The sequence below is a fragment of the Passer montanus genome, unplaced genomic scaffold (assembly GCF_014805655.1).
Source record: "Passer montanus isolate IOZ18808 unplaced genomic scaffold, ASM1480565v1 scaffold372, whole genome shotgun sequence".
Classification (NCBI taxonomy): Eukaryota; Metazoa; Chordata; class Aves; order Passeriformes; family Passeridae; genus Passer; species Passer montanus.
The window spans coordinates 10651-20155 of record NW_024368508.1 but is presented as its reverse complement, the minus strand read 5'-3'; the positions used below and the strand labels follow the sequence as shown (position 1 = coordinate 20155).

General features: G+C 65.7%; 2 protein-coding genes across 2 annotated transcripts in view; both read left to right on the top strand.

Moving 5' to 3' along the window:
- Positions 1-2568, top strand: part of BANF1 (BAF nuclear assembly factor 1) — a 2809-nt gene extending 241 nt beyond the window's left edge. Inside the window, exons 2-3 of the mRNA XM_039717215.1 lie at positions 1400-1530; positions 2376-2568. Coding sequence (XP_039573149.1) covers positions 1405-1530; positions 2376-2522 — 273 coding nt within the window. The 5' untranslated portion in view covers positions 1400-1404 and the 3' untranslated portion in view covers positions 2523-2568. The remainder of the gene's footprint in view (positions 1-1399; positions 1531-2375) is intronic.
- A 2750-nt stretch (positions 2569-5318) lies between these two features.
- The window catches only part of MUS81 (MUS81 structure-specific endonuclease subunit), a gene marked incomplete at its 3' end in the record, with an annotated part of 13199 nt that continues 9012 nt past the window's right edge, over positions 5319-9505 (top strand). The window contains exons 1-8 of the mRNA XM_039717214.1: positions 5319-5571; positions 6727-6850; positions 7160-7395; positions 7481-7552; positions 7651-7709; positions 7780-7893; positions 8017-8097; positions 9111-9223. Coding sequence (XP_039573148.1) covers positions 5437-5571; positions 6727-6850; positions 7160-7395; positions 7481-7552; positions 7651-7709; positions 7780-7893; positions 8017-8097; positions 9111-9223 — 934 coding nt within the window. The remainder of the gene's footprint in view (positions 5572-6726; positions 6851-7159; positions 7396-7480; positions 7553-7650; positions 7710-7779; positions 7894-8016; positions 8098-9110; positions 9224-9505) is intronic.

The following is a 9505-nucleotide window of genomic DNA, read 5'->3' as shown; positions in this document are numbered from 1 at the left end:
GGGCGAGAAGGGCCCGAGGGGCGGGACGGGGCGGGGCCGCCTGTGAGGGGCGGGCGGGCCGGGGGTGTCCCCTCAGGGCCCCCACAGTGTTCCCACAATGTCCCCTCAATGTCCCCTCAGGGTCCCCTCAGGGTCCCCTCAATGTCCCCTCCGAATCCCCTCAGGGTCCCCTCAGTGCCACCTCAGGGTCCCCTCAGTGTCCCCTCAGGGTCCCCTCAGGGCCCCCACAGTGTCCTCTCAGGGTCCCCTCAGTGTTCCCACAATGTCCCCACAATGTCCCCTCCGAATCCCCTCAGTGCCACCTCAGTGTTCACCTAATGTCCCCTCACAGTCCTTACAGGGTCCCCACAATGTCCCCTCAGAGTCCCTACAATGTCCCCTCCAAATCCCCTCAGGGTCCCTTCGGTGTCCCCTCAGTGTCCCCTCAGTGCCACCTCAGTGTCCCCTCAGGGTTCCCATCCTCCCCCTTGCCCCCCCCTCTGTCCCTGTCCCTGTCCCTGTCCCCTCCTCTCCCTGTCCCCATGTCCCCTCACCCTGTCCCAGTGTCCCCTCACTGTGCTGGTGGCACTCACCCTGTCCAGTCCTGTGTCCCCCTGGCTGTCCCCTCAGTGTCCCCTCAGGGTTCCCATCCTCCCCCTTGCCCCCCCCTCTGTCCCTGTCCCTGTCTCTGTCCCTGTTCTCACTCTGTCCCAGTGTCCCCTCACTGTGCTGGTGGCACTCACCCTGTCCAGTCCTGTGTCCCCCTGGCTGTCCCCTCCGTGTCCCCCCTGTCCCCAGGCGCCATGTCCTTGACGTCACAGAAGCACCGTGTCTCTCTGAGTGTCCCCTGGCTGTCCCCTCAGTGTCCCCTGTGTGTCCCCAGGCACCGAGCCCCCTGAGCTGTCCGTGTGTCCCCTCAGTGTCCCCTGTGTGTCCCCTGAGCTGTCCCCCTGTCCCCTGGCTGTCCCCTGAACTGTCCCCTCACTGTCCCCCTGTCCCCTCAGTGTCCCCTGGCTGTCCCTGTGTCCCCTGAACTGTCCCCTCAGTGTCCCCTCACTGTCCCTGTGTCCCCTGGCTGTCCCCTGGCTGTCCCTGTGTCCCCTGGCTGTCCCCTCAGTGTCCCCCCTGTCCCCAGGCTGTCCCCTCAGTGTCCCCTGTCCCCTGGCTGTCCCCTGAGTGTCCCCTGTCCCCAGGCGCCATGTCCTCGACGTCACAGAAGCACCGTGTCCCCCCTGGCTGTCCCCTCAGTGTCCCCTGGCTGTCCCCTGGCTGTCCCTCACTTGGCTGTCCCCTCAGAGGCTGTCCCCTCAGTGTCCCCTCACTGTCCCTGTGTCCCCTGGCTGTCCCCTGGCTGTCCCTGTGTCCCCTGGCTGTCCCTATGTCCCCCTGGCTGTCCCTCAGTGTCCCCCCCTGTCCCCAGGCGCCATGTCCTCGACGTCACAGAAGCACCGGGACTTCGTGGCGGAGCCGATGGGGGAGAAGCCGGTGGGGACCTTGGCCGGGATCGGGGACGTGCTGGGCAGGAAACTGGAGGAGAAGGGCTTCGACAAGGTGGGGAGGGGACAGCAGGGACACCTGGGGACATCTGAGACACCTGGGGACATTGGGGACATCAGGGACGTGCTGGGCAGGAAACTGGAGGAGAAGGGCTTCGACAAGGTGGGGAGGGGACAGCAGGGACATTGGGGACATCTGGGGACAGCAGGGACACCTGGGAACAGCGGGGAAACTGGGGACATCGGGGACATTGGGGACATCAGGGGCATTGGGGACATCAGGGACATTGGGGACGTGCTGGGCAGGAAACTGGAGGAGAAGGGCTTCGACAAGGTGGGCTGGGGACACCTGGGGACATTGGGGACACCTGGGGATACTGGGGACACTGGGGACACCACTGTCCCCTCCCTGTCACCCCCAGGTGTTCTCTGGTGCTGGGGCAGCTCTGGAATCTCTTGGGACTGCAGGGCTGGGGCAGGACCAGAGCTCTTTGGGGTCACTCAGGAGGGTCATGGCAGTGTCCCCACGCCCTGGTGACACCTCTGTCCCCTCGCTGTCCCCTGTCAGGCACACGTGGTGCTGGGGCAATTCTGAAAGAACCAGGGACCACAGGGTTGGGGCGGGACCGGAGCTCCTTGGGGTCACTCAGGAGGGACAGGGGGTCCCTTAACAGTGTCCCCACGCTCTGGTGACACCGCTGTCCCCTCCCTGTCCCTTGGCTGTCCCCGGGCTGTCCCCTCCAGCCATTCCTGGTGCTGGGGCAGCTCTGGAATCTCTTGGGACCACAGGGCTGGGGCGGGACCAGAGCCCTTTGGGGTCACTCAGGAGGGACATGGCAGTGTCCCCACGCCCTGGTGACACCGCTGTCCCCTCCCTGTCCCCTCCCTGTCCCCCGTCAGGCGTACGTGGTGCTGGGGCAGTTCCTGGTGCTGCGCAAGGACGAGGAGCTGTTCCGGGAGTGGCTCAAGGAGACGTGCGGGGCCAACGCCAAACAGAGCCGCGACTGCTCGGGCTGCCTGCGCGAGTGGTGCGACGCCTTCCTCTGAGCCCCCTCCCCAAAATCGGCCCCCCCGAGCCCCTCGGCCCGGCTCCGCGCCCCAAACCCCAGCCCTGCGCCCCAAAATCCGCTCCCTGCGCCCCAAAATCTTCCCAAAACCCCGGCGAGTTCCAGGCAGCCCTTGATTGGGGACGTGCTGGGTAGGAAACTGGAGGAGAAGGGCTTCGACAAGGTGGGATGGGACACTGGGGATACTGGGGACACCGGGGACACCACTGTCCCCTCCCTGTCCCCTCCCTGTCACCCCAAGGTGTCCTCTGGTGCTGGGGCAGCTCTGGAATCTCTTGGGGCTGCAGGGCTGGGGCGGGACCGGAGCCCTTTGGGGTCACTCAGGAGGGACAGGGGGACCCTGGGCAGTGTCCCCACGCCCTGGTGACACCGCTGTCCCCTCCCTGTCCCCTCCCTGTCCCCCGTCAGGCACACGTGGTGCTGGGGCAGCTCCTGGTGCTGGGGCAATTCTGGGATCACTTAGAGTCACGTGGCTGGGGTGGGACCGGAGCCCTTTGGGGTCACCCAAAACTCACCCAGAGACCCCAAAACCACTCCAGGGACCCCCCCGAGTTCTTCAGGGACCCCAAAACCATCCTGGGGACCCCAAAACCACCCCAGGGACCCCCAAACCAGCTCTGGGGACCCCAAAATTCACTCAGAGCCCCAAAACCAGCTCTGGGGACCCCAAAACTCACCCAGAGACCCCAAAACCACCCCAGGGACCCCCAAACCAGCTCTGGGGACCCCAAAACTCACCCAGAGACCCCAAAACCACCCCAGGGCCCCCCCCGAGTTCTTCAGGGACCCCAAAACCATCCTGGGGATCCCAAAACCAGCTCTGGGGAGCCCCAGACTCACCCAGAGACCCCAAATCCAGCTCTGGGGACCCCAAAAGTCACCCAGAGACCCCAAAACCATCCTGGGGACCCCAAAACCACCCTGGGGACCCCCCCCGAGTTCTTCAGGGACCCCAAAACCATCCTGGGGATCCCAAAACCAGCTCTGGGGAGCCCCAGACTCACCCAGAGACCCCAAATCCAGCTCTGGGGACCCCCAAAGTCACTGTGGGACTCCAAAACCACCTTTGGGGACCCCAAAACCATCCTGGGGATCCCAAAACCAACTCTGGGGAGCCCCAGACTCACCCAGGGACCCCAAATCCAGCTCTGGGGAACCCAAAACCATCCTGGGGACCCCAAAAATTCACCCCAGGGACTCCAAATCCAGCTCTGGGGACCCCCAAATTCACCCAGGGACTCCCAAAGTCACCCTGGGACTCCAAAACCATCCTGGGGACCCCAAAACCATCCTGGGGACCCCAAAACTCATCCATGGATCCCAAATCCAGCTCTGGGGACACCCAAATTCACCCAGGGACTCCAAAACCAGCTCTGGGGACCCCCAAACTTGTCCTGAGACCCCAAATCCAGCTCTGGGGACCCCAAAAATTCACCCCAAGGACCCCAAAACCATCCTGGGGACCCCAAATCCAGCTCTGGGGACCCCAAAACCATCCTGGGGACCCCCAAACTCATCCACGGACACCTAAACCAGCCCTGGGGACCCCCAGACTCGTCCTGGGACCCCAAATCCAGCTCTGGGGACCCCAAACCCCTCCCCACTCCACCCCCCACCTATGGGACCCCCAACCCAAAACCATCCTGGGGACCCCAAAAATTCACCCCAGGGACTCCAAATCCAGCTCTGGGGACCCCCAAATTCACCCAGGGACTCCCAAAGTCACCCTGGGACTCCAAAACCATCCTGGGGACCCCAAAACCATCCTGGGGACCCAAAAACTCATCCATGGATCCCAAATCCAGCTCTGGGGACACCCAAATTCACCCAGGGACTCCAAAACCAGCTCTGGGGACCCCCGAACTTGTCCTGGGACCCCAAATCCAGCTCTGGGGACCCCAAAACCATCCTGGGGACTCCAAATCCAGCTCTGGGGACCCCAGAACCATCCTGGGGACCCCCAAACTCATCCACGGACACCAAAACCAGCCCTGGGGACCCCCAGACTCGTCCTGAGACCCCAAATCCAGCTCTGGGGACCCCAAACCCCTCCCCACTCCACCCCCCACCTATGGGACCCCCAAACCGGTGCTGCCACCCCCCAAAACTCATCCCGGGGGGGGGGTCCCGTGGTGCCACCCCTCCCCCATCCCCCCAAAACCAGCTTGAGGGGGGGTCCCCACCTGCCCCTCCCCCACCGCAGGGTGGGATTTTGGGGCGCCGCCCTCGCTGGGGGTGGGGGTTGTGTTCATTTGGGGTGCCCCCCTCCCCCCCCCACGCCATGAGTGTTACTTTGGGGTGCCCCCCACCCCTTCCCCCGCAGGGGGGGGGGGGGCTGGGTTTTTTTGGGGGGGCCCCCCCCCCCCCCCCCGTCCTGGGTGCACCCCTGGGTGATGTGATCACTGTCCCTGTCCCCACAGGGCTCCTCTGCACGAGGCTGGGGTGCATTTGGGGCCTGTCAGCAGCTCCTGCTCCCTGAGCAGCCTGGGCAGGACAGGGACACAGCCAGACCCTCAGAAACAAACATCTAATTTGGGGGGTTGAGGGGAAATATTTGGGGTTTGGGAGGCCTGGGGAAGGATTTGGGGGGCCTGGTGAAGAATTTTGGGGTTTGGGGGGAGGATTTGGGGGTTTCAGGGACAGAATTTGGGGTTTGGGGGAGGATTTGGGGTCTCCCATAGCGGCCGAGTCCTCCAGAGCAGACGAGTTTGACCTCCGAGAAACCCAGAGCGGAGTCCCCCCCCCCGTTGAGCAGACAAGTTCAACCTCCGAGCTGCCAGAGCGGAGTCCTCCAGAGCAGACAAGTCGCATTTCCCGGATCAGAGAACGCGGCCAGAGCGGCCCCGCGGGGCGGCACTTCCGGGCGGCGGCGGCGGCGGCGGGAGGATTCGATCATGGCCGCGGCCGCCGCCGCCTCCTCCCGGCGCCGCCGCCGCCCCCGCGGCCACCCCAACCCGCTGTTCGCCCGCTGGCTGCGCGAGTGGCGGGACGAGGCGCAGGGCACCTGGGCGAGGGGCGCCTACGACAGGGTGGGTGTGGGGGGGGGTCTCTGGGTGGATTTTGGGGTGCTCAGGTGTGATTTTGGGGGGCCCAGGTGTGATTTTGGGGGGGGTCCCCGGGTGGATTTTGGGGTGCTCAGGTGTGATTTTGGGGTGCTCAGGTGTGATTTTGGGGTGCCCGGGTGTGATTTGGGGGTCCCCGGGTGGATTTTGGGGTGCTCAGGTGTGATTTTGGGGTGCTCAGGTGTGATTTTGGGGTGCCCGGGTGTGATTTGGGGGTCCCCGGGTGGGTTTGGGGTGCCCAGGTGTGATTTAGGGTCCCTGGGTGGGTGATTTTGGGGTCCTCTTGTGTGATTTTTGGGGTGCCCAGGTGGATTTGGGAGTGCCCAGGTGTGACTTGGGGTGCCCAGGTGTGTTTTGGGGTTCTCAGGTGGGCGATTTTGGGGTCCCTGGGAGGATTTTGGGGTCCCCAGGTGTGTTTTGGGGTCCCCAGGTGTGACTTGGGGTGCCCAGGTGTGTTTTGGGGTTCTCAGGTGGGCGATTTTGGGGTCCCTGGGAGGATTTTGGGGTCCCCAGGTGTGTTTTGGGGTCCCCAGGTGTGACTTGGGGTGCCCAGGTGTGATTTGGAGGTTTCTGGGTGGGGCTTTAGGGGTCTCCAGGTGAGTTTTGGAGTCTCTGGGTGGGTCTGGGGTCCCTGGGTTGGTGATTTTGACCCCCCCCAGGTGTGGTTGGGTTCCTCAGGTGTGTGTCAGGTGTATTTCAGGTACTCCAGGTGTGTCCCAGCTGCGTTTCAGGTACACCCAGGTGTATTTCAGGTGTATCCCAGGTGTGTTTCAGGTAGACACAGGTGTGTTTCAGGTTCCCCAGGTGTATCCCAGGTGTGGTTTAGGTTCCCCAGGTGTATCCCAGGTGTATTTTGGGTGTCTCAGGTGTATCCCAGCTGTGTTTTGGGTATCCCAGGCACACCCAGGTGTGTCTCAGGTGTATCCCAGGTGTGTCCCAGGTGTATCCCAGGTGTGTTTTAGGTTCCCCAGGTGTATCTCAGGTGTGTTCCAGGTGTGTTTTGGGTGTCCCAGGCACACCCAGGTGTATCCCAGGTGTATTTTGGGTGTCTCAGGTGTGTCCCAGGTGTATCCCAGGTGTATTTTGGGCTCCCCAGGTGTATCCCAGGTGTGTTCCCCCCAGGCCCTGCGCTCTCTCTCCCGGTTCCCACTCCCGCTCCGTTCCGGCCGCGCCGCCGCCATCTTGCAGCACTTTGGCCCCGCCCTCTGCGCCCGCCTGGACCAACGGCTGAGCCAGCACCGCCGGGGTGGGCGGGGCCTGAAGGGGCGGAGCCTGAAGGGGCGGGGCCTGAAGGGGCGGGGCTGGGGTGGGTGGGGCTCTGAGGGGTGGGCTGGGGTGTGGCTTGAGTGAGCCCCGCCCCTTCCCACCCATTACTGCAAGGGGTGGGGCATGAGGGAGGGGGCGTGGCCTCGGGGGGTGGTGCTCTGGTGGGCGGGGCTTTGGTGGGATGTGCCTCAAGGGGGTGGGGCTAAGATAGGGCAGGGCTGTGGTGGGTGTGGCCTGATGGAGCTGATTTGCATGCTGATTTGCATATCGTTTGCATCCCGCAGAGCAGGGCCTCCCTGCCACGCCCCCTCGGTGCCAAGACCCTCCCCCAGCCCCGCCCACGGTGAGTCCCCTCCTCGCCCCTCCCCCACCCAGGACCGCCCCACTGTTCCCCCTTGTGGGGGGAGGGGCAGAGGAGGCCACGCCCCCAATCTCTGCCCCTCCCCCTCCATCCAGCGCCGCCCCCGGCAGCCCCGGCCCCTCCCCCGCTCCCGGAGCCACGCCCTCCTGCAGGTGCTGAGCCAGGTGAGGGGGAGGGGACACACCTGGGGGTGGGGGAGGGGCCCAGCTCCCTGCCCCTCCCCCTCCTCACCCAAAGCCCCGCCCCCAGAGCCCTGAGCCCCTCCCGGAGGCGGAGCTTCTGCAGCAGGCCCAGCCCCTCTGTGACCACGCCCTGACCCCGGTGAGTGACAGGGGGGACCCAGCGCCCCTCCCCCACCCTGGCACCCCCCCCGGAGGGGGTGGGGGAGGGGCTGACCCTGATTTTCCCCTCCCCCACAGGCGGCTCTGGGTCCCCTCCTGCGCCGGGGCCTCGCCCAGAGGAGCGGCCGCCCCCCCCGGTAGGAACGGGACCCCCTGGGACCCCCCCGGGGCCGGGACCCCCCCCTCCTTTAACCCTTCCCCCCCCAGGTACTCTGTGACCCCGAGGGGGCGGAGCCTCGCCGAGGCCACGCCCCCCGGCCAGGTGCGCCCGCAGCGCCCCCTGGCGGGGCAGGACGAGAACTGCGCCCCCTCCCCCCCCGCGTGAGTTTGGGGGGGTTTGGGGACACTTTGGGGACACTTTGGGGCACCTGGGGAGGGTCACAAACACCTGGGGGGGGGTCACAGCCCTCGGGGTCACCTGGAGCTGAATTTGGGGACCCCCAGGTGCGACCCCCGGCAGGAGTTTGAGCTGAGACCCGGCGAGTTCGACATCGTGCTGTGCGCCGACGTCACCGAGGCCAACGGGTGCCTGTCCCTGTCACCCCCCGTGTGTGTCCCTGTCACCCCCTGTGCCACCCCCCGTGTCCCTGTCACCCCCTGTGCCACCCCCCGTGTCCCTGGGAGCCTCGCCGAGGCCACGCCCCCCGGCCAGGTGCGCCCGCAGCGCCCCCTGGCGGGGCAGGACGAGAACTGCGCCCCCTCCCCCCCCGCGTGAGTTTGGGGGGGTTTGGGGACACTTTGGGGACACTTTGAGGCACCTGGGGGGGTCACAAACACCTGGGGGGGAGGGGTCACAGCCCTCGGGGTCACCTGGAGCTGAATTTGGGGACCCCCAGGTGCGACCCCCGGCAGGAGTTTGAGCTGAGACCCGGCGAGTTCGACATCGTGCTGTGCGCCGACGTCACCGAGGCCAACGGGTGCCTGTCCCTGTCACCCCCCGTGTCGCTGTCCTGCCAATGTCCCCTCACTGTCCCCAATGTCCCCAATATCCCCAATGACCCCATGTCCTCACTGTCCCCCGTGTCCCCAACGTCCCCTCACTGTCCCCTCACTGTCCCCAATGTCCCCTCGCTGTCCCCGATGTCCCTCAATGTCCCTCATGACACGTCCCTACTGTCCCCTCACCGTCCCCAATGTCCCCGCTGTCCTGCCAATGTCCCCTCTGTGTCCCTTCACTGTCCCCAATGACCCCATGTCCTCACTGTCCCCAATGTCCCCTCACTGTCCCCCGTGTCCCCAGTGTCCCCTCACTGTCCCTCTGTCCCCTTGCTGTCCCCATGACCTGTCCCTGTGTCCCCATGACCTGTCCCTTCCCTGTCCCCTCGCTGTCCCCATGACGTGTCCCTCTGTCCCCATGACCTGTCCCTCTGTCCCCTCGATGTCCCCATGACGTGTCCCTCTGTCCCCTCGACCTGTCCCTCTGTCCCCATGACCTGTCCCCATGACCTGTCCCTCTGTCCCCATGACCCGTCCCTCTGTCCCCATGACCTGTCCCTCTGTCCCATGACGTGTCCCCTCGCTGTCCCCGTCTCCCGCAGCCCCTCCGGGGGGGTCCCGGCGCTGCTCCGCTCCCGGGGGGTCCCGGTGCTGCTGCGGCGCCTCCCGGTCGGCGACTTCCTGTGGGTGGCGCGCGAGAAGGACCCGCCCGCAGGTGGGCGTGGCTTGTGCGGGGCGTGGCCTGGTGTGACCACGCCCCCGGGGCTGGGTGTGGCGGTTTGGGGGTGTGGCTGTCGCTAATGGGTGTGGCCGGGTGCTGGCCACGCCCTCAAAGCGCCACGGCCATTGGTTGGGTGTGGCCAGAGGGGGCGTGGCCATGTCAGACCACACCCATATACTGGGGGTGTGGCCGTGGTGGTGGGTGGGTGTGGCTGGGCGTGGCACTGGGGGTGTGGCCATGTGTGACCTCACCTGGGTGGGGTCAAATCCTGGCTCC